General features: G+C 42.8%; 1 protein-coding gene across 3 annotated transcripts in view; it reads left to right on the top strand.

Annotated features, from left to right (window-relative positions):
• The window catches only part of SVOP (SV2 related protein), a 46,133-nt gene that overhangs the window by 2,072 nt on the left and 18,812 nt on the right, over positions 1 to 25,249 (top strand). For 2 of the 3 annotated variants that reach the window (XM_075568787.1, XM_075568786.1), the window contains exons 3-4: positions 22,258 to 22,418; positions 24,766 to 24,851. In XM_075568787.1, the coding sequence (XP_075424902.1) occupies positions 22,258 to 22,418; positions 24,766 to 24,851 (247 nt within the window). Of the gene's footprint in view, positions 1 to 14,172; positions 14,387 to 22,257; positions 22,419 to 24,765; positions 24,852 to 25,249 lie in introns of those variants that run through there. The other variant, XM_075568785.1, reaches the window with a different exon arrangement.

Below are 25,249 nucleotides of genomic sequence, written 5' to 3' on the forward strand. Positions count from 1 at the left end.
GCGGAGCCTAAAGGGAGGGGCGGAGCCTAAGGAAGGGGAGGACCCGGCATTACTGTAGGAGAGAAGGGAGGGGGGCAGTGCTGAGGGAAGGGCCCGGCTTGCAGCACATCGTCAAAACTCCGACCCCCTCCCTGCATTCTCCAACAATCACAGCCGGCATTCTCCTGCTTTCTCCCCAACCCCCCGCCTGCCCGCTTGGGAGGGCAGCCAGCAACCTCCGCTCCCTGCATCCTCCGCTCCCCGCAGCCCCAAAAGCCGGGACCCCAAGTAAAAACCGGGACATTTTGAGAATCAATTGAAAACCGGGACAGCACATAAAAAACCGGGACAGCACATGAAAAAACGGTACTGTCCCGGCTAAACCGGGACGACTGGTCACCCTACATCATTATCATCTGATAATGTTTGAGGGTATAGGACAGTGCAAGAGGGTGCCTGCCAAATGTAGTCATAGTCTCGTGTGGCGTTGCGGCCAATTTCTTTTCCAGAGTTAGAACACTGTACTTGGCATCTTCTTTCTTCAAGGGACTGCTGTAAAGCTGTAAATTGGATCTGCAAAAATGGCATCATGTCTGCAGAGGGGGTAGCACATTTGTGGATCATTCCTTTGACAAACGTGACACAAACATAGATGACAACGAGTATCATAAGCACACACATTACCGCATTCAAAAATTTCACTCCCAGTGATCCTACCAATCCATCAAGCCCCAAAGGGTCCCAGTCTGTGTCACCTTTCTTTCTAAGTCTTTCTTGAATTTCTTCTATCTTGTCTAACTCATGCTGTACCTTGCCACTCTGATCTTGGATGAAAACACAACATTGTTCTTTAATTAGGGCACATACACCTCCTTTTGATGCTAAAATGTAATCTAAAGCCATTCTGTTTTGTAAGGCCATAAGCCTGATCTGGACTTGTTCTTGGTTTAGTGATGCAATGGCTGTAGTGGTGTGATTGAGGACATCATCCAACACATCTGTTAATGTATTAAGCCTGTCATATAGTAACCCAACTCCTACATTTAGAACTAAACTAACCCAAAATTGTTCTTTCCATAAACTACTTTCAGCCCTGAAATATTTGGTGTTTTTCTCCTGTTTCTGGTTGTTGCAGGCACTTGACCCATAAATGATTGGTGTTGCTAGTGTGTAAAAATGGATACAAAAAATGCTAAAAACCTTATTTTAGGCAAGTGACCTTTCTGCTGCTAGCTAAAGAAAATGGCATCTATCTCTACCATCATATATTTTGAGAATTAGCACAACATTCTATTACTGAGAATTGAGGGGGGTTGGTATCTGTGGAAGTGAATGCATGATCATCACTCCTGCACGCATCATATACATCATTCACTCAGAAAAACAGAACAAAAAATGTCTGTGATGGTCAAAATGGATGACTTATGATCCTTTCCTTGTGGCCGACACATGCCCCTGGGTGACCCCCTCCTCTCGGTGGGGGTGCAACACACTTCTGGATCAAAGTTTTGCTGCACATGACACATACATAAAGAGTGATGAGTACTGCCAAAACACATACAAGAGCATTCACAAGCCTCACTTCCAGGGAACCAATAGTCTTTGTGATGTTTGTGGGTGAGATGGTGCTTAGTGTAGTGTTACCTTGACCATGGTGATAGATATCTGCGATGTATAAGGAACACAGGCAGATGAGTATTGCTGACAAGGCTCTGTAGAGAGGATTCCCATGACAATCTTGTCATCTCTCTGTGGATTATACCTTCGCAGACCCAATGGTGCATACATCTTAAAATTCTAACTTAAACACACTATAAAAGAATAAAAATATTGAGTCTTTGATAAAAAATGAAATGTTCTGATAAAACCAGGCCTCAGCCTGGTATCTTATTTTCCTCGTTGGTTAACGGTCAGATGTTTTATGAACGTCAAAACTTTATCTTGATGCGGCTGTGCTTTAGATGACTTTGGTCTTTGGTGCAGCTGGAATGAGTTTTACGTGAGTCACATGGATCCAAGAAGAAATCTCTGACACTTTAATTGCGGTATTAGTGGTGAGAAGTATTTGAAATGGTCTTTTCATCTGGGATGAAGAACGTGCTTGCGTAGGAACTACTTGAATATTAACTCCGGCTCGCGTAGGTGCACTTTTAACTTTGTCTTATACCTATAGAGACTCAAAAATCTATTAGTTGCGTACAATACTTATAATATATTAATTGTTTTATTACCAATAACCTGGTCCTTAATTTGTTCCTTTGAACTACTGGTAGTCATAAGTCATCCCATAAGTGTCTCATAGGGAGATAATTTATATTTAGGAATAAATTCTTGTATCAATGTGTTTACTACTGTCTTAGCATCCGCATATAGACAGAAGTATCCCCTATTAACGCTCCTCATATTTAAAACTAAGCCGCTAATGTGGACTTGACTGTACTACAATCTAAGTTCCTAAAACTTTGGGGCCTCATCCCTTGTCAAACCAATTGTTTCCATAATCAACTCTATTCTTTCTGCAGGCCATATCCCTAAGACCTGGAAAACTTCCAGAGCTGTCCCAATCTTCAAAAGTGGGGACAAAAACACTGTCTCAACTATAGGCCAATCTCTCTTTTCCCAATACACACTTGCTCTCATTTATGCCGCCCTGTCATCTTCTCCAATGCAAATGGTATCAACCTTTTCATTAAATACTAACCTTAAAACTCGCCCCACAAATCAAGCATCCCAATAGCCTGCACTCATGGCTATTATCCCACACACAGTCACTCCTACCACCCATTGTGGCCAAGCACTGCCATCTACAGCACTTATTCCCTGTCACGAGAGCTTGCGACAAGCTGTAATTGTACACCAAAAAACTATATATATATATAAATATATATATATACCTGGGTTTGAACTGGGACGAGACTTAAGATTTGATAAATATAATTTATTCCTTGATAAAGGTGAACACAACAGATTATACAATAACAGGCAAAATATAGACACTTACGTAAAAGATGAAAATAATGAAAACAGTCCCATCTGAACTGGCAGTTTCATCCAGCAATCAGGAAATCATTCAGCAAACGAAGACAAAGGATATATGGGTGGACAGCAGTTTATAAACCGTTTGTCCCTCTATCTGTAACCTTAGGTGCCGAGACGGCTACCAAATGTCCCTTGGAAGCTTTTGAAGCTCATTTTGGGACTTCCAGCTTGGGGTAGCCCCCCCCCATCAACAAACCCTTTGAAGCAGGGTGGACAGTGTGAAGAGTTCCACTTCCTCTGGTTAATTCCTTTTGTCCGTTGGGCCAAGCATAAGCAATTAGCCCAATAGTCTTTGATGATCAGGTTTGTAAATTCTAGCCTTTCCTGCTCATCACCACAGGGGTTCCTCAGACTTAACCAAAAGTTCATATTTACTGCAAATCATTGCATAACTTTCGTTCCGTAATACACACAGTCAGGTGAGATATATTACTGTATTCTGGGACACCTGACGCTCGTAGAGAGACCCATCATTACATTGTAATATGAACATTAATAGAGATATTAATATCTGGCATTTAGCAGCAGGTACCTGTACAGGGTTTACACTTCCCAAGATCGGCTGCCCCCCGCCAATACACTTATGTAATTCTTAGCCGGTTCAGCCAAGGACATCTCACAGTATTCCTATATTTAATAAAGTTACTCACTTTTGATATCCTGTTGGGGGATACCTTTTGCTGGAAGGTGTGAATAACAAACCCTTCCCTTCCTTTTGCCTGCTTCCCGCATAAACAATTCCCCTGGGAAGCCAGGCTCAAATCTAGCAGGATATCCTATTTAGCATCCTACTGGCCACGTCAATAAACCTTTTGAAGTGGGCTTTTGCTTTTCGCATTAACCAATTAGGTCAGTTACCTATTGATCAGGGCGATGTATCACACCTCTCTGTTGATATACACTTCCAGTGAATACTCATATGAGGTACCATTTGGTTCCTTACGCATTACAAAGACAGGCATTCTGCCTGTACATTAGCACACCATTATTAGCATTCTGCCTGTGTATTTCAAAAACTGCAAAAAGTCACTTTATCAAAAATATATGTCCCTCTTATGACAAAGTTATATTTTTAATATGTGTGTACTTGGGGGGTGACCCGGAGGCTGTACCCCAAGGCTCAGGGTCCTGGCTTACTCCGTTACCAAAATACCAGTTTTCAGGTAACTGTTTATTCAGCACTGCCTTTTGTCACCAACCTGGGTTTAAATCCTAGGACAAAATCAACTGCAGGGCAGTTTTAAAACACAGAGAACCAATATTTAGGCAAAAGCTTGCATTCCCCCATCTGCATCTATCATGTGGGGTTCTAAAACCTTCTCTTTTCACATTCAACTTCAATTAACCCTTTGAAGTCCAGATTTCCTTAAAGGACATAATACAGTGGGATTTCCTTAAACTGTAGCTCATTAACCCCTTAAGTCCCAGTGGGTGGGTTATGCAGACCCTGATCCAGCAACAACATCATTTACACAGGGGAATAAGCATTTTCATGTTATTTAGCAAGGGTTAAGTCACAGTTCTGGGCCTCAGCCCAGTTAACCCCTTGTCTCCCTGGCGAGGTTAGAGGGGGGGCCCTTGGGGGGTAACCCCGTTAATCCCAGGCCAAACCCTCCCTACCGCCACACCTCCCCTGCTCAAGGGCCCCTGGTACCCCAGCGGCCTCCCCATGGCCCTGGGATACCACTGGCGCTCTTGACGCACTCAATACGTCCTGAGGGATTGGCCTGGCAAAATTGTCCTCCGGCATTGACCAGTACACAGTGGATTGTAAAGTCCAGTTCCTGCAAAGCCGGGCATTCTCCTTTGCCTCCCTCTGCCCCCCACCCAGTGCCTTGGGAACCAAGTCCAGGGTGAAAGGGGCTCCGGTGCACATTGCCCAGAAACTGGCATATCTCTGCACCAACAGGAGACCAGCTATATAGCACAGACCGTCGCTTTCCTGTCAACCAAGTCTGGGACAGGGTTATGTCACTCTTCTGTAGGGACCCTACCTGCCCTGGCTCTGTGCCACCCTGCCTAGCCTCCCCTAGGCCCAGCACCTCAGCCTGCTGCTTACCTCCCTGCAGCCCACCTGCACTCCTCTCCTCCCTGGGCAATCCTACCCCAGACCCTGGAACTACCTGAGTGCACCTACCTCCCTGAACTTGTCTCCCCCTTACCAGGGATGAGCTCAGGGGCACCTCTCCAGATGCAACCGCCTTAGCGCTTGGCTGGCAGGTATCCCTGGGGTGGCACAAACTGGCCACTGCCCATGATACCCCCAGCCCATAGCCAGGCTGCAACAGGGGGTTGCTGATCTGAGAAACCCCCTGGGGCTCTGCCAGGGTAACGGGAAACTCTAGCGTCACTACCTGATGCTTTCCCTCCCTGGCTACCACTAGCCCTCCTTCTCTCACTGAGATCTGCTGCGGGCTACCTACCTGCAGCCTCCCCTCACTCCGCTTCTCCCTAGCTAATCCTAGCCTGGACCCTAGGGACACCTGAGTGAGGCCCTCTCCCTGACACTGTCCCCCCATTACCGGGGATGAGCCCAGGGGCATCTCTCCAGATGCAACCGCCTTAGCTCCTGGCTGGCAGGTAATCTGGGGGTGGTCTAACTGTGCCACAACCCCTGGTACCTCCAGCCCATAGCAAGGCTGCAACAGTGGGGCTCTTAACTGAGAGTCCCCTTGCTGCTCTGCCCAGGTAATGGGGAAGCCTGGCGGCCCTACAAGCTGCCCTTCCTCCCCCTCCCCTGGTAACTGATGCGGGCTACCTACCTGCAGCCTCCCCTCACTCCGTTTCTCCCTAGCTAATCCTAACCTGGATCCTAGGGACACCTGAGTGAGGCCATCTCCCTGACACTGTCTCCCCATTACCGGGGATGAGCTCAGGGTTGCTGGTGCAGATGCACCCACCTTAGCTCCTGGCTGGCAGGTGATCTGGGGGTGGTCTAACTTTGCCACAACCCCTGATACCTCCAGCCCAGAGCAAGGCTGCAACAGTGGGGCTCTTAACTGAGAGTCCCCTTGCTGCCCCGCCAGGGTAATGGGGAATCCTGACTGCCCTACCAGCTGCCCTTCCTTCCCCTCCCCTGGTGCCCCTATCTCCTGCCACCCCCCAGTCACCCCTAGAGTGAAACAACAGGGTACAGTCATAGGGAAACATAAGTCAGAGTCAGTCTGCGACTTGGTCTGGCTTACCTTGCTGGTCCCCGCAGAGACCGCCGCCTTCGTTGGTCCCAATTGCAGGGGGACTGGAGCGGCCGCCGCCGGCCCCATCTGGGCTGGGCAGCACCGGGCCGCTGCCGCAACAGCGCCCGGGTTGGGTACAGGTAAAACGGTGCAGGACAAGGGTCCCAGGTCTTTGTGGAGGAACACAGCTCCATGCAAACTTGGTAAAATAACCCCCTCCCGCAAACCCTGTCCCTCCCCCCAAATAAAACTGCCGCCAGCAGGATGCCGGAGTGGCGGCGTCTTCTCTGCCGTCGCCGCTGGTTCTCCGCCGGGATCAGGTGGATGGCCGCTGCTCTCCGCCACTGTTGCTGATGCAGCCCGTCCAGGTTCTCCAGGAGACGTCCCGCGGAGGGTTGTCGCCCCGGCTGGGCAGGAGCCATCAGAGGATGCCGCTAACTGGGTCATCTTTTCCGCAGCTCGTGAGCGTTGGCCCTGAGGGGCTTCTTCGCCTGACCGCGCACGGTCAGGGCACTGGGCATTATTGTGGCCCATTTGTTGGCAGTGCCGCAGCGACTGCCGGTGCTTCTCCGCCACCGGTGGACTAACCCCAGCAAGGGGCAACGGAGTCCAGAGCGGAGTTGCCTGAGCGCCGGGCTCATTCCAGAGCTTCTCCGCCGCCGGTGGACTAACCCCAGCAAGGGGCAACGGAGTCCAGAGCGGAGTTGCTGGAGCGCCGGGCTCTGGGAGGGGATAAGCGAGTCGGATCATCGCCAGCTTCAGCTGCTCGAGCCGCTCTGCTGGGGACATCTCTTCCTGCGCCAACAACAGGGCCAGCAATTCTGGGTAAAATGGACTGGCCGCCGCAACGGCCAATACCTCTCCTGGTGCAAGACCACCCGCTCCCTCCACATGTCTGATGGTTACAGCAGCTGCAGCTGTGGATCTTTGCTCAGCCTGCCGGGTTTCATGCTCACCGATTGCTGTCTCTCTCTCAGCCTTGCTGGCTGCTGCTCCCCGCGCCGACTTGATGCACTCCTCTGGTCTCAGTGCCCGGCTCCAGTCAGACGGATGGCCGGCACTTTGGTTCTGGAGGAAATGCTTCTCACAAGTAGGGGAACAGTGAGGAGGTGCCATATCTTGTGTTATATGTTGTACACTGTGTGTTCAATATCTTTAGTCCCAGGAACTTGCAATTACCATCAAGTTCCCACTGGATCACAGTACCCCGCAGAATACTGTAATCCAGGTCCAGTTCAATCCCACCGCTGCCACCAGTTAATTACAAGCCTGTCACGAGAGCTTGCGACAGGCTGTAATTGTACACCAAAAAACTATATATATATAAATATATATATATACCTGGGTTTGAACTGGGACGAGACTTAAGATATGATAAATATAATTTATTCCTTGATAAAGGTGAACACAACAGATTATACAATAACAGGCAAAATATAGACACTTACGTAAAAGATGAAAATAATGAAAACAGTCCCATCTGAACTGGCAGTTTCATCCAGCAATCAGGAAATCATTCAGCAAACGAAGACAAAGGATATATGGGTGGACAGCAGTTTATAAACCGTTTGTCCCTCTATCTGTAACCTTAGGTGCCGAGACGGCTACCAAATGTCCCTTGGAAGCTTTTGAAGCTCATTTTGGGACTTCCAGCTTGGGGTAGCCCCCCCCCCCATCAACAAACCCTTTGAAGCAGGGTGGACAGTGTGAAGAGTTCCACTTCCTCTGGTTAATTCCTTTTGTCCGTTGGGCCAAGCATAAGCAATTAGCCCAATAGTCTTTGATGATCAGGTTTGTAAATTCTAGCCTTTCCTGCTCATCACCACAGGGGTTCCTCAGACTTAACCAAAAGTTCATATTTACTGCAAATCATTGCATAACTTCCGTTCCGTAATACACACAGTCAGGTGAGATATATTACTGTATTCTGGGACACCTGACGCTCGTAGAGAGACCCATCATTACATTGTAATATGAACATTAATAGAGATATTAATATCTGGCATTTAGCAGCAGGTACCTGTACAGGGTTTACACTTCCCAAGATCGGCTGCCCCCCGCCAATACACTTATGTAATTCTTAGCCGGTTCAGCCAAGGACATCTCACAGTATTCCTATATTTAATAAAGTTACTCACTTTTGATATCCTGTTGGGGGATACCTTTTGCTGGAAGGTGTGAATAACAAACCCTTCCCTTCCTTTTGCCTGCTTCCCGCATAAACAATTCCCCTGGGAAGCCAGGCTCAAATCTAGCAGGATATCCTATTTAGCATCCTACTGGCCACGTCAATAAACCTTTTGAAGTGGGCTTTTGCTTTTCGCATAACCAATTAGGTCAGTTACCTATTGATCAGGGCGATGTATCACACCTCTCTGTTGATATACACTTCCAGTGAATACTCATATGAGGCACCATTTGGTTCCTTACGCATTACAAAGACAGGCATTCTGCCTGTACATTAGCACACCATTATTAGCATTCTGCCTGTGTATTTCAAAAACTGCAAAAAGTCACTTTATCAAAAATATATGTCCCTCTTATGACAAAGTTATATTTTTAATATGTGTGTACTTGGGGGGTGACCCGGAGGCTGTACCCCAAGGCTCAGGGTCCTGGCTTACTCCGTTACCAAAATACCAGTTTTCAGGTAACTGTTTATTCAGCACTGCCTTTTGTCACCAACCTGGGTTTAAATCCCAGGACAAAATCAACTGCAGGGCAGTTTTAAAACACAGAGAACCAATATTTAGGCAAAAGCTTGCATTCCCCCATCTGCATCTATCATGTGGGGTTCTAAAACCTTCTCTTTTCACATTCAACTTCAATTAACCCTTTGAAGTCCAGATTTCCTTAAAGGACATAATACAGTGGGATTTCCTTAAACTGTAGCTCATTAACCCCTTAAGTCCCAGTGGGTGGGTTATGCAGACCCTGATCCAGCAACAACATCATTTACACAGGGGAATAAGCATTTTCATGTTATTTAGCAAGGGTTAAGTCACAGTTCTGGGCCTCAGCCCAGTTAACCCCTTGTCTCCCTGGCGAGGTTAGAGGGGGGGCCCTTGGGGGGTAACCCCGTTAATCCCGGGCCAAACCCTCCCTACCGCCACATTCCCTCACCTGCTATCTCTGTAAATTCCCCTCAAACCTTAGCTTGTAAGCTCTTCAGGGCAGGGATTTCCTTTCCTATTGTCTGATTTTGCTGCACTTACTATTCTATTATAATTCCCTCTACTGTATTCTTTGTGAAGTGCTGAGTACATTTTTGACGCTATATATAAATAAAGTCATACACTACAATATAATACTATCCAAAGTTATGGACAAAGAATGTGTTCACTCTACTGTAACTATTCTGCTAAAAATGTGAAATGCCTTGTATATAATGTATACCCTGCTTATTTATGTAACTGCATTTGCAACTATGTCCTTTAACTCTATGTCCAGGACATACCCAAAAACGAGAGGTGACTCCCAATACACCACTTCCTGGCAAAACATTCTACAAATATTTTAACAATAACTACTGCTTATAATAAAATGGGACACCTATGGAAAAATAAATGGTTAAAAGTTATAAAATACATCACATATGCAGATGATAGTCAAATGCTTTTGTATAGGACTTCACACTAATTTCTTGTAATATAATCTCTTTGCACAGTGCCGAGCACACTGCCAGCTTTATTTTTTAAAGACACTGAGCATTATTATTTATTTGACTACAAAATAATTTCAGAGTTTGTTTATCTCGGGCAATTAGCCAGCCCGGGGCTTTCGCCAAATGACCTTGAGAGTGCCGAGCAGATAACAAAACAGCTTCTCCGTCTTCTAAATATTAATTACTGGATTGAAACTTCAGCTTAAAGTTAAAAATGGAGCTCTCTCCACAGCAATAAAAATGAAAAAATGTATGGCCTCTCAAAAATAAAAACGGGACAATTATACAACTGAGGTTAGATAGCTCATGAACACACCATATATAATTTAAACAATAAGTGTGAGCTTTTATCAGCATATTTTTAAAATATTTCCAACATATCCTAATCCTATAGTAATGCAATTGACGTGTTTTTACTGGTTTACAAACACAGAAACCACAATACAGACACACAAAGAACATTGACACAAATTTCTCTCCTACACAGCCAATCAACTTCTCATAAATAACCTGCTTTTAAAACTAATTTTTATGCTCCGGAGCTTTTGAGTTAACTTTCGTATCTTTTGCACATTCCTTTGGAGAAAAAGGGGGGGGGTGGCGCGGTCTGTGCTACTGTTATTCTGATTCTCTTTCTAGTTGACATTTGAACAGAAGGAAAAAGAATATTTTCTGGTTTAAAAGACCTATTCGTGTGGCCAGTGCGAACAAGCCCTTTAAATTTTTACCAGTTACAAGGCTACTTTATCATATGCCCATTCTTTTTCTTCTATTCTCTCTCTTAGGGCTGCTCTGCAATTACTGGCAAAATGTCCTACCTTTTTACAATTATAACACTTTCTGTCCCTTCCAAACAATATACACAGTCTCTAATTGTATCCCAATTTCTGCATATAAAACTAACTCTCAATACCTACTTCCTCAACACCATCGTATGCCTTGATTATCTATCGGCAAATTCACTTCCTATTTCTTTCCTATTCACTTTCTATTTCACTTGTTATTATATTAACTTCTGTCCTGGCAATGGTTAAAATAAATGCAGTGGGACCCTCCTGTCCCTCAACAGAATTCTTTTGACCAATATTAACGTAAGGTATGTTTCCCTGTGGGATTCATAAACACACGAGACGGCGCTCCCTGAGCTTCTCAATCCCACAGAAAAAGAACCCTCTATCATTTAAACATCTGCGCAAATTGTTGATAATAGTACAAACAGTGCCATTCACTGGCCAACAAAATATATTTATATCATCTCTTTTCGTTCTCTGTATTCATTCTTTATTATTTTTGTCTGCAGACACACAATCTTTTGAGAATTTTTGGTTTCCCATTATTCCCCTGTTACAATAATCAAATTTAATTGACCTGTATAATACTCCTGATACAATAATCACATTTAATTGACCTGTACAATACTCCTGATACAATAATCAAATTTAATTGACCTGTACAATTTAGCGTTACAATAATCAGCGCAAGCTGATTACGTACAGGCATACCCCGCATTAACGTACGCAATGGGACCGGAGCATGTATGTAAAGTGAAAATGTACTTAAAGTGAAGCACTACCTTTTTCTCACTTATCGATGCATGTAATGTACTGCAATCGTCATATACGTGCATAACTGATGTAAATAACACATGTGTAACAGGCTCTACAGTCTCCCCGCTTGCGCACAGCTTCGGTACAGGTAGGGAGTCAATATTGCTGTTCAGAACGTGCTGACAGGCGCATGCGCGAGCTGCTGTTTGCCTATTGAGCGAAATGTACTTACTCGCGAGTGTACTTAAAGTGAGTGTCCTTAAAGCGGGGTATGCCTGTACAACTGTTTTGGCATGTTATTGTTCGGAATAGTGTAAATATGCAAATAAGGACTTGTCACGAGACTGTTCCCCAATCATATTTTTTCACCATAACTATACCAAAGAAAAAACTTGAATTACTTCAGCGGGTCCAACCCAGTCCTGATAAACCTTATTCTTTTATCACATGGATACAGAGAGATACAGATAAGACCTTCTAAACAGATATCCATGAATAAACTCACTTGGTATGTTAATGACAAGACAGAGCAAATATACAATCAGGGACCAGTCCTGCTCAGACAACAAAAATATTTACCACAACCCAGGACGGTCTAAATACAATCCCTTAAGCATACAAACACTCCCTCTCTTCACCAAAAACACCAAAACTTTTAACGGAACTCTCACTTTAGCCCCTAACAACTCTTACACTTTTAAATGAATACAGGAACAGAGAATAATACACTCACCTGATACAGGTTTCCGTCACTCAGAGAAGACACCCTTTAAGGGCCAGCTCTCTACACATCACTCAAAACAATTTTAAACTCAGGCTTTCCTCAAAAAGGTGCCTTTTACCTTGATTCTTATGAGCGCTCGGGTTTGAGTGACTGAGGAGTGGCCTGTCCAGGAGCTCTGCATCCGAGATATTGGAAACCATCCTCTGCTACCATCTGTTAAAGCTGTAAAAATGTTACAACAAAAATTCAGTTATCAAATGAGTTTATTTCAGGTGCACACAGCGGAGACAGCTTCAAAACAAAAAGCTCCCTCCCAGATAATACGGTATGAGATACATTTATACCCTAAAAACTAAAGCTCCACCCCTTTATGGGGGGCTTGCGCGTCACTAAATATTACATAATTTTGTAATACATAACAATACTAAAGCTGATGTAATTTTGTAATACATAATAATAATGAATAAATGTATGTAAGCTAAAAAATCATTATGGGGTTAAATGTGATGTTTCTGTTCTGCCACCTGGCATATGAGTATGAGAAACAAGTTTACTGTAAGAATCTGAGCTTATCTTAGACTGCTAACAAGGCTTCTCATAATGTCTGGCCTGTTTACACTTTCATTTGGAGCTGATTGGTCGAGGAAATTCAATAAGCATCAGCTAGGAGCGAAAACATTCCATTCTCTGTTTCACACGTTCGTTCACACAGATTTCTTCACATAGAAAGATGACATAAAAACTTACAAAGACAACACAAAATGGCGAACTAAAATAGTCAAACAAAATGGCTTCTTAGATCCTAATGCTGTTACGTCAGACCCCCTAATGTCTCAACTTTGTCACCTGTAAGATCATTACTGACCTTTGGTTAGATATTAAAACCTAATTTTTTTAATTTAATTTTGTTACCATCAGTTGATTGTCTACATTGTGCTTCTTATATACTGTTAATCTACATACCAGACCTACAATTGTGCATCTTGTCATGGGGATTGAGCGAGAAATCTATAAGATATATTGAAAAATGAAAGGTGTCCCCTTTTTTGCTGAACACAATATATATCATCACCTTCAGCCCTTGTCTCCCCACTGCTGGATGAAGCCTCCCCAATGATCTTCCAGGTACTGCGGTTACAGCCTCTCTTCTCAATGTTGCATAGAATAGAGATAGAGATAGATAGATAGATAGATAGATAGATAGATAGATAGATAGATAGATAGATAGACTGATATACACAATCATTGTTATTGATATGGTTTTGGCTACCTAGTTATATATTGAGATATTTCCTTTTTTGGTTAGGAATGACCTCATAACGCCGTTCCTCATGAATGGAAAAATTGTGTAATCATGTATTGTAATAATGACATTCCAAAAAACATATTATTCTATTAAATGTTTGTATAAATAGAGTCTTAATATGATCACACATCTTTATTGTCTTATTTACAAATAAAGGGGAATTGAGTGAGAGGGAGATTGAGTTAGTGGGATTGAGTGAGAGGGAGGGGGATTGAGTGAGTGGGAGGGGGATTGAGTGAGAGGAGGGGGATTGAGTGAGTGGGAGGGGGATTGAGTGAGTGGGAGGGGGATTGAGTGAGAGGAGGGGGGATTGCGTGTGATGAGGGGAGGATTGAATGAAAGGGAGGGGGATTGAGTCAATGTTAAAATGTATTTATTCAATTGTGTGTATATGTATATATATAATTTATGCATGTTTACAATGTCAGCCCTAGTATTAACCGGTCCTCCAATGTTATTTTGTTTTTTGCCGGTCCTTAAGGCAAAAGGTTGGAGACTGCAGCTCTGTTGCAACCCCAGTATATATTGCAAGGTGGGACTGCTGCCTTAAGCAGGAATAGTCATGCTGAATTTTATCAATCAGCTTTCGCTATCCCCAACCCTAACATTGCTAACATCTAATAGGGTTAGGGACCAATGACTGGCCAATGGGAAATTACTATGCAGCAACCAATCTGGAGAAGGATGAGTAAGCCAATGGAGAAATGGTTTCTATGAGCAGAGACAGGAGGGGCTTGGTAGCCAGCTTTCCTGGCAATGAACCAGTGCTGAAGTCAGACACATCTGCTAGTGCCTTTTTGCAGGCTCCTTGTAGCACCAGGGAGCTGTCCAGCACTCAGCTCCTGAACCCCCATCCCCCCACAATGTAACAAGCAATGAGAAGTGGGGGACTATCTCTACCATACACAATACAGAGATGGAGGATGATCTCTTCCAGCTCAGACAGTTGCCGTGAGTAGTACAATAAAAGATAATCACTAAGATGATATTTTACAATCAGTAAAACATTATCATGCAGATTATGCCAGAACAAGAAGGGCCCTTTCCTCCCTCGTCTACTTTGGATCTGCATCCTTTGTTGGCATCATCTGAGATGGATGGGTACCTTGGACCTCTGTGGCTTTTATTTGCTAATAACATATATATGAAATAATGTGGATTAGGTGTCTTTAGCATGCAAGGAATATGCGCAGAAGGATTGGATTTGTGCAATAATTAGAATTCTGTGTATTACAGACTGAGACACACTATTTGGAATTCAGTGTCCTTATACTGTAGTTGCTTTGCTTTTTCACAATACAATGAGGTTTGTAGAAAAATAGGATCACATCATTATTTTAATGCATACAGTACATTGATGTGTACGTGACTTAATATTGTGTTACACTTACACATGCTACAATGATTTAACATGTTTGCCATCCTTTTAAATATGAATGCATTTACAGCATGTGTTTTTGACAATGTTACCACTGCATTCGCCTTAGAGTATTTTAAGTATTATGAACAGGCTACTATGATATGGCAGTATTTTGTGTTGTTCATTTTAGACGTTTTATTTGTTATTCTTTTGTCTTATAGGGACAAAAGACATTTGACTGTGTGGTATGTTTATATATGTGTAGGTAACTTAAGAGTATTTTAGTATCCTAGAATTAATCATTTTAGGATTGCATGGAGATATCTGGAGTTTTGTAATATAGAAGTGTCTCTATGTACTTGTGTGACTAGTGAATGTGAGTCTTATTGATGTCTTAAACCAAAATAGTTCAGAGAGCTAAGTTAATGCCTTTTAAAATATAGAGCAGTCATGAGTAAGACTATAAAAGTCTCACCGTGCAAAGTATCTTCTGTTCATTAAAAAACAAAGTCCTGTATTGACTCATGTTATTAATTACAGCTTCTGGCTACCACCCTATATACCACCCCATAGACACTTAAAGGGATCCGTGATGTGGGGAAGGACTTTTGTTGCATACAGTATTACAGTTGCTTAAAGTCATATTTTTAGATCTTTTCTTATGAATACATTAATAATTTAGCTTTGGCTCTGAGCATACTGGTAGATTTGTGTGGGTGAATGTCCCATTAATTACTGCCTTGTGCATCTCCAGCACAGTTTTTCATTCTTGAGCTGCCTAATAAGGGGGCTATATAGAAGGTTATGGAAGTTACTGTAGCTCCTCCACTTCCTCATCCTTCAAATCAAATGCTAATCACTGTATTGTGTGTGTATATATATACAATACAATGTATATATATATATAATGCCAGCGCAGCACTGTACTGAAATGTCCTACAAGACATCGTACAGGTACAATAATATAAACAAATGCATCAAATATAAAAGTATGCATTGAGAAAAAAAGAGTTTACTAGGTGGTATAGGGGTAATCCTCGTGGTCCTATACTAATAATACAAGTATTAAGAAAGTGGTTTCCTAAAGGCAGTGTTGGTTACCTACAGAGTACTGTACATGGAAATGCAAATATTATAAGACATAGTCAAGAGGGTAAGTACACGTGCAGGGGGGCCACGTATCTGTGTTAAAGAGTCATGGGAATGCTTCATTATAAAGCTCATTTGCAGTTGGCTTTTGAAGCTGGAGAGAGAAGGAGCCTGGAGGAGAGTGGGTGGAGACCAAACGTAGGGAGCAATGAGAGAGTGGGAATGTAGGACAAGATGACAAGACAAAGTGCAGTCATAGATTGTCCAAAAATCCTTTTGTATAAATTATCTTTCTCATTCTACAATCTTCCGGCAGCTTCTAATTTTGAGAGATATTACCCTGACTTTTTGTGGGATCTGAATATAAATTATTCTTCCCCCTGCCTGAGCTATTATACAATTGGCCCGAACTTAGCAAAGCAACATAACTTGGCTGCATTGTTTGGGTGTGTTATTGGCTGGAAGAAACCTTCTTAAAATATTGAATAAAGAGGAATCTTATTACATCAACGTACTTGATATCTACAAATGTTTCTACTACATGGTGAGGACTTTGTGTGCATACAAATAGTCACTTGTCCTTTACATTGTACAAAAAGATGTTCTTAAAATGTAATGTTTAACTAGTGGTTAAAAAAGTGCAAGCTTTTAGGACAACTAATGTCCCTTGTTCATGCAGATTTACACCTGAAGAAGGGACCTTTTCAACATAGGCTGACGTCATTGGGCATATGTCTTTTTTCAACCTCATCTACTGTACAATATAGTTACATAGTAGATGAGGTTGAAATCAAGTTCAACCTATGCTAAATGTAGACAACAGATACTTTATCCTATATCTATACGTACTTATTGATCCAGAGGAAGGCAAACAAAAAAACCCCAGTGTCATATCATCCAATTAAATCTTATAAGGGGAAAAATAAATTCCTTCCTGACTCCAAGAATTGGCAATCGGATTATTCCCTGGATCAACATTCTTCCCATGTTTACTTATTTGGTATATCCCTGTATACCTTTCCTTTCTAAAAAGACGTCCAACCTTTTTTTTAACAAATCTATTGTATCTGCCATCACAGTCTCCATAGGTAATGAATTCCACATTTTAACTGCCCTTATTGTAAAGAACCCTTTTCTTTGTTGCTGGTGAAATCTCCTTTCCTCCAACCTTAAGGGATGCCCCTGAGTCCTTTCTACTTCCCTTGGGATGAATAGTTCTTTTGAAAGCTCCCTGTACTGTCCCCGAATATATTTGTATATAGTTTTCATATCCCCCCTTAGATGCCTCTTTTCTAATGTAAATAAATCTAATTAAGCTAGCCTCTCCTCATAAGATAGATTGTCCATCCCCTTTATTAATTTGGTGGCTCTTCTCTGCACTCTCTCTAGTTCCATAATGTCTTTTCTAAGTAGAGGTGCCCAAAATTGTACTCCATATTCAAGGTGTGGTCTTATAACTAATGCCTTGTAAAGGGGCATAATTATGTTTACTTCCCTTCCATACATTGCCTGTTTAATGCAATATAAGATCTTGTTTGCCTTTGCAGCTACTGCATGACATTGGGCACTATTGCTAAGACTATTGTCTACAAGCACTCCTAAATCCTTCTCCATCAAGGATTCCCCCAATTTATCACCATTTAATTTGTAAGTCACATGTTTATTCTTGCTTCCCCAATGCATAACCTTACATTTATCTGTATTATACCTCATCTGCCATTTACCTGCCCACGTTTCCAGTCTCTTCTGAAGAGAAATTACATCCTGCTCTGATTCTATTACCTTACACAATTTAGTATCATCAGCCAAGATGGAGACTTTGCTCTCGATGCCAACCTCAAGGTCATTAATAAACAAGTTTAAAAGCAGGGGTCCCTGTACCGATCCTTGAGGTACTCCACTCATGACCTTAGCCCAACCTGAAAAAGTTCCATTTATGGCAACACTCTGTTGTCTATCCTTCAACCAGTTGTCAATCCAGGTGTATATATTATTACTGAGTCCAATTTGCTTTATTTTGTACATCAACCTCTTGTGTGGAACCGTATGAAAAGCCTTTGCAAAATCTAAGTAGACCACATCAACGGCATTACCCTGGTCTAAGTTCCTGCTTACCTCCTCAAAGAAACAAATAAGGTTAGTTTGGGATGACCTATCCTTCATAAAATATAATCTACTCCGTTACTTTAGTAGCCCTGAAAGCTTCAACTCTTTGTAACCACTAGTTAACTCTTAAAGGTTTTTCTTCTACTTTAGTTTTTGTTCTTATTTCTTTCTATTCTGTAGTTAGCTAACGCTCATTATGGGACACGTGCAGCCAGCGGTGGTAAGGGTTACTGCACACATGTCAGCGTTCATTTCCATTGACTTCAATGCATGTGCCCTTATGGGGGATTATTCTATATCAGCCGAAGTGGCCAATTGGACCATTATTTACCTAAATTCCCTATTGAGTTCAATGAAAGTTTCATGTGAAAAGGGCTCCCTATGTATCTTCAACAAGTTGCTGGTCGGAATATTCCTCCATTCCCATACAAGTCATCCTCTTTTATTCCCTATTCATGTGCAGCCTGATGAGGAATCTTTAGGCCAGAGTGGCTCAACTTTAGTCCTAACCCCTCTCCCCTCCAGCAGGTCAGGTTTTCAGGATATCCCAGCTTCAGCACAGGAGGCTCAATCAGACGCTCAGTCTGAGCCTCTGATTGAACCACCTATGCTAAAGAAGGGACTGATTGAGCCACCTGTGCTGAAGCTGGGACTGATTGAGCCACCTGTGCTGAAGCAGGGATATCCTGAAAACCTGACCTGCTGGGGGGGGGGGGGGGGGGAGGAAGAGGCTTGAGGACTGGGGTTGAGCACCCCTGCCTTAGGCCAGGCCAGTAAGGCATTTATGTGCGTGTTGTTTCAAAGGTCAATGAGTGTAATGCAGCATAAAATGTAATTATTGCTATGAAGTATTGATGGGTTTTTTCTGTACGTCTGTTCACCATTAAAACCATTGCACAGAAGGTAATAGACTTGCTGCACGGAAGTGCAAGTAACACATTTGCAATGACATGCATTGCTGGCACATCCAGCAGTGGAAGGGTTAACATTTCCCCCAAGTTGTAGCTCCTTTACTCTACAACACCTTGCACATCCTTCTGGCAATGAATGAATCTGGAACCTCAGTGGTTTACCAGGAGAAGTGACAGCTTTGGTGTTTCATCCCAGTGTTGTTACCTGTGGCTCGATCACATGGTGTGGCTTTTACATCCAATGATGTCATATCCATAATAGTAACATGAGCTTGTACTGCTCTCTCACCTTAAACTCATTTGCCTCACTGCTCCTTACCTGTGGAGCTCCCTCCCATTCAGTATACTGTATGCCAAGGACCTTCTCTCCTCACCTTTAAGTCACACCTAAAAACACATCTTCTGGATGAAACATCTCAAAAGCCTGAACTCATGGCTACTGTCCCACACATTTATTTGTAGGAAAATAAACCAAATAAAATGCAGATAAACTAAATCTTGGGTCCTCCTGTCAGCTTTTTGTGATTACCCAGACTCCACAGAAACTCCCCGATCTTTGTGACTCTGTTCAGTTGGCAATCAACAAGGCAGCAATTTCTGTGGACATTAGCTGGATCAAATCAAAATGTAATAAAAAAAAAATCTGTGTGGAAACTTGTTATTATAGCCTTTTTATAAGACATCAATTCTTAAAAGAACACTCATGCTTTTAAGCTTAAGTGTGGAGAAAAACTAGTTAATTAATCCTGTATTACACACACAATTCTCCTCACTTTTAAAGCTTTACACTCCTCTGCTCCTCCTTACATCTCAGCCCTAATTTCTCATTTTGCACCATCCCGACTCTTGCGTTCTGCTCAAGGATGTCTTCTCTCTACCCCTTTGTATCTAAAGCCCTCTTCCGCCTGAAACCTTTCTCACTGACTGCCCCACACCTCTGGAATGTCCTTCCCGTCAATACCCGACTAGCACCCTCTCTATCCACCTTTAGGACCTTCATTAAAACACACCTCTTTAACAAAGCATATGGGTAGCTCCGTTGCTGATACTATACATCTCATACATTGACCTTGGCCCCCTGCAGACGCACTTACCCGAACACCCTCCTACTGTCTTTGTACATTCTTCCTACTTACCACTTAGATTGTAAGCTCTTCAGGGCAGGGACTCCTTTTCCTAATGGTACTTGTATGTCCCAAGCGCTTATTACCATTATTTTATATTATGTCCCGTGTGTTACTGCTGTGAAGCGCTATATATATATATAGATGGCGCTATATAAATAAAGCTATACATACATTATATAATAGTGTAATTTAATGCAACAGATGAAGTCATGAGAGATCGACAGCATTGATTTTTATCTGGTAAATCAATCAGAGGAAGCAGGTATTCTGCGGGCCATGAATTAAACACCGCAAGATAACCCAGGATGTTTTAAAAATGTAAATACAGATTGGATACGTCAAAGAAATAGCAATGGATTAGAAATAGCCGGTACTCAGTGACAAATGGGTGTTTTGTTCTTTCAAGGTCATTGAAGTAGACGGAAGGATGCATTATTTAAACCAGTAGTGCTCAAGGGCTACAACAAGTCCAGCTTGTAATGGCAATATATACCTAAGGAACTTGTCTTAGTGATAATTAAGGCTGGGTTAATTATGGGTTATTTGGAGAAATGCTATTGCTATTGGTACACTAATTTAGGCTAATCAACATCTACTGAGATCACAGTAATAATGGATGGAGAGGCAGGAACGGATTTAATGTCCAGATTAACTGCTGGAATTTCTTTTCTTCTAGAAGTTTATTTCCATAGTTACACAGGTTAGTGTTGAGATTTTCAATGTTGTTTGGTTGTTAATTCTGTGGTTTGATTGATACTGATGGGAATAATGAGCACGACCTCTGGCCAAGGGATACAAGTTGACGTATGTAAGTGTATTGCTGTATGAGAACTTGGATAATTCATTATATTAGGTTCCTTATGTGCCAACAGTCAGGCCTTATAGCAGCAATCCCCTCCCAAATGTTTTTTTTAAGCTTACCAAAGTGGGGGTTCCACATAGCTGATCGATGCTCGACCGATCTCTGGGGACCCCCTAGTTCACAATCATTTTTTTTTTTGCAATTTCTTTAAAAAAACTACAAACGTGGCCTCCGGGTTCACTACTAAAAAAGCCACAATGTCATCCTATTGGCCACCAATGCCATTTTGTGTCCGGAGGGGCAAATATGTCTACTTGGTTATGATACTACGGGAGCCATGGGGTCCATGGAAGTGTGTTGATCACAGATCAGATCTGAGGCACCACCTGGTTCAGATAAGAAAACTGATATATATATATATATAAAGTGGATTTTGGCTTTAAGCAAGTAGGCTCAAACTAACTGGGTGTTTGAGTCTTTTTTTAGTTTGTACATTACATCCATTCTTGAGGCAGGTGTCTGTCCGTAGCTAGATGAAGAGAATTAATTTATGTATCAGGGCAGCATGCTCATGCTGACATTTAAAGGTTAACGCCGATATCTACTAAGTGATGCTATGCCAGAAGACACCATCCAGCGTGGGAAGACACATTTGAGATAATTCAAGGTGTTGGCCCAAACTGGATGGTGTCCTGTGGAGCAGCACTTCATACATATGATCCTGAATGAAAATAAACGTTTATTCTGTAGGTGAAAATATAGATTCTTTGTTCCAGTAATTATGGTTCGACACAGGTTTCTTTGCAGTTCCAAATATCATTTATTCTCGAGGCAGTTTACAATACCCAGCTTCAGTTAGTATGGGCAAGGACCAGTTATCAATGGAATTCCATTTACACTGAATTCGTCTTTTCAAACACTTATAACCTAAATTTGATTGCGAAGTTAAAGAAAAAGGGAATGGTAAATTCTGAAAACACAAATAGCTGAAAAGAATTAGATTTGTTGAAAAATGGATACTTTTCTGCGCCTTAACAAACAATGGCTGAGTGGATTCATAGCCTTCCTGTATACAGTAGTTTCTGTAATAAACATCACTATATATATTTATTTCTATATCTGGGTGTGTGTCTGTGTATAATGTCAGGCTGTGCTGTGTTAGATCTCAGTGTAAGAGGAGTGCCAGAGAAGGAGGAGGGGAGGAGGTGAATTTTCCAGTATGGAGAAGCTAAGGCTTATATATCCCCCCCACACTACAAACTAATTCGTACTGTTAGTCTGCTTTTCGATGGAAGTCTTGGGTTAAAGCTACAGAGATCTAACAACCTTGTGTGGTGAATTCATAGAAGTCCTTGAGAGAGATGTTGAACCAAGAGAACAGAAACTTAGAGCATCCGATGACCAGGGCTCTATAATCCCTTTTCTAGTGTTGTCAAGTTTCGCCGCACGGGTGAAAGCTCCAGATCAGACGGTGACAACATTTCTGGGGAGCACGAAATTCAGCTTGGGCCCGTCCACACTGACTTGGAAGCGGTGGAACTTGAGGATGGGACCACGGTGCCAAAGGAATTTGCCAACCCAACGGATGGTAAGTAATAGGCTTTTAATATGCTTGAATAAAGTGAATTTGAAGGCACTATGCCTACAGCCCGCTGATTTCTTCACTCATCTTTGGATGATGTATTTCCCCAAGAGACGGTGGGCTGCTTCCAGCAGCAAAAATATAGGGTTTTGGCCGCCATGATTGTCCACGCGTGGCGTTTGTTTGCTTGAACGAACCACGGGACGGTGCAAAGCACCAGTATTTTTGGAAGACTCCTTTGATTTTTGTTTGTGCTCCTTCCTTTCTCTTCTTTAAACACCTGTACCCTTCGGGTGGATTTCACTGCAGTGGATCTGTAGCTTTCTTCTCCGAAAATGGACTTTTCCGGTTATTTTTAGCACCCCATTGCAAGCAGCTCTCTCCCTCCTCGGCTTGCTGTGACATTTCAGAACGGGTGAGCATTCGCTGGGCCTGTTGTAGACACTGTAATTTCCTCCTGCTGCAAGTGCACAAGTTAATTACACAGAGGACTCCTTGCAGAACAATGGCAAGAATCCTGCATTGTACTACAGAATATGTCGTTTCTTCAGGGCCAGAGGAACCAGTAATGCGTTGCAGAGCTATATGATTACACGCAGAGCTAGGTAATGACACGTAGAGCTATATACAGTAATAACACGCAGAGCAATGTTATAAAATCAGGGCAATGTAATAACGCACAGAGCTATATAATAACACGCAGAGCTATCTAATAACACACAGAGCTGCAGTATATAATAACACGTAGAGCTATGTAATAACACACAAAGCCATATAATAACACGCAGAGCTATGTAATAACACACAAAGCCATATAATAACACGCAGAGCTACAGTATATAATAACACGTCGAGCTATGTAATAACACACAGAGCCATATAATAACACGCAGAGCTACAGTATATAATAACACGTAGAGCTATGTAATAACACACAGAGCCATATAATAACACGCAGAACTACAGTATATAATAACACGTAGAGCTATGTAATAACACACAGAGCCATATAATAACACGCAGAGCACTTATTAGGTGTCAACATGATGTAATCAATAATAATAAACCGCCAGTATCTTTTTGCAAATATTGTGAAGTGCCTGAAAATGTCTATTTCACGTATTATTCTGCACTAACACTGGCATGGAAACTGTGATATTCTGTATCACAATTGGATATATTGTGTCATCTGAGGGGTACAATGTCACACACAACGTCTGTAACTATGTACAAGAGAATGCCGTCTTGGTAAAATGTTATTTGTGTGCAGTTAGGGGCCTCCGCAAACCTGCTAGGACTCAGACCCAACATAAATGCCCAAGGGAAAACAAGAGGGCACGTATATTTCTGTGCCAAACACCGGAGGTTCTGAACATATGAATAACTCCATCGTCTTTAGGAGCTCAAAACAAAATAAACATGTCCCCATTAGGATATGAGGGACTTGGCTTTAAATGCTGGCAGGGATGGTCACAAACGTTAATAATTATGGACCCAATAATGTGTTTAGGGTCTCTGTTTTGTAAAGGCTTTTGACGGTGAGCAGTTTTCGGTCATACTCAATGCTGCTATATACAGCAGCGCAGCATTGTAATATTCGGGGGGGAAAGGCATTCTGGTGATGTCCCCCAGAAATCAGTACGTATGGGATAGCCTATATTTCCAGCAGAATGGTGTGATACCGTCAGTGCTACGCTGCCCATGCAGTATATCACCGAAAAGGGACTTCTAGCCGCGGCCATTCAGCCGCTGAGGGACAGTTTGCTGCTGCTGTTTAGCCGGCGGCCGTTTCGGCTCTGAGCTGAATAGAGTGAGGATTAGGGGTTAATGTTAGGGGTTTTAGGGTAATGGGTTAATGTTAGGGGTTTTTGGGTAACGGGTTAGAGTTTTATGGATAAGGGGTTAATGTTAGGGGTTTTAGGTAAGGGGCTAATGTTAGGGGTTTTAGGGTAAGGGGTTAATGTTAGGGGATTTAGGTTAAGGTGTTAGGGGATTTAGGGTAAGGGGTTAGGGGTTTTAGGATGAGGGGTTAATGTTAGGGGTTTTAGGTTAAGGGTTTAGGGGATTTAGGGTAAGGGGTTAGGGGGTTTAGGGTAAGGGGTTAAGGTATTTAAGGTAAGTGGTTAGGGGATTTAGGGTAAGTGGTTAGGGGATTTAGGGTGAGGGGTTAGGGGCTTTAGGGTGAGGGGTTAGGGGCTTTAGGGTAAGGGGTTAGGGATTTTGAGGATAAGGGGTTAGGGGATACATTACCTGTATTGGTCAAACTGTCCCTGCTGATAAATGGCCGTGGCTAATTGGCCTTGACCGGTGCATGATAGACTAATACTGATCTATGTCTTTGCTTCCCTTGCAGATACGTTTATGGTGGAAGATGCCGTCGAGGCCATTGGCTTTGGGAAGTTCCAGTGGAAACTGTCCGTCCTTACTGGTTTGGCCTGGGCAAGCAGTTCTTCAACAAAACACATTGCAGTGCAAGAGGGCACTTAGTTTTAGTTCGTGCCAATGTCCTGCCATTAGTACACTTTGCTCCTAGGAGGGACTGACCCCTTAACCATGTCACTGCCATTTGTACACTTTGCTCCTAGGAGGGACTGACCCCTTAACCATGTCACTGCCATTTGTACACTTTGCTCCTAGGAGGGACTGACCCCTTAACCATGTCACTGCCATTAGTACACTTTGCTCCTAGAAGGAGGGTGACCAGAACTAGTTTTTAGGACTTTGATCATGGGTCCTGACCTTTTTTCTTAAAATGTCCCGTTTTTTTCTGGTGCTTGCCGGCCATGCAGGCGTGATCGGTGCTTGCTGAGTGCTCGTGCACACGCACCACCAGCAAG

The sequence above is a fragment of the Ascaphus truei genome, chromosome 13 (assembly GCF_040206685.1).
Source record: "Ascaphus truei isolate aAscTru1 chromosome 13, aAscTru1.hap1, whole genome shotgun sequence".
Classification (NCBI taxonomy): Eukaryota; Metazoa; Chordata; class Amphibia; order Anura; family Ascaphidae; genus Ascaphus; species Ascaphus truei.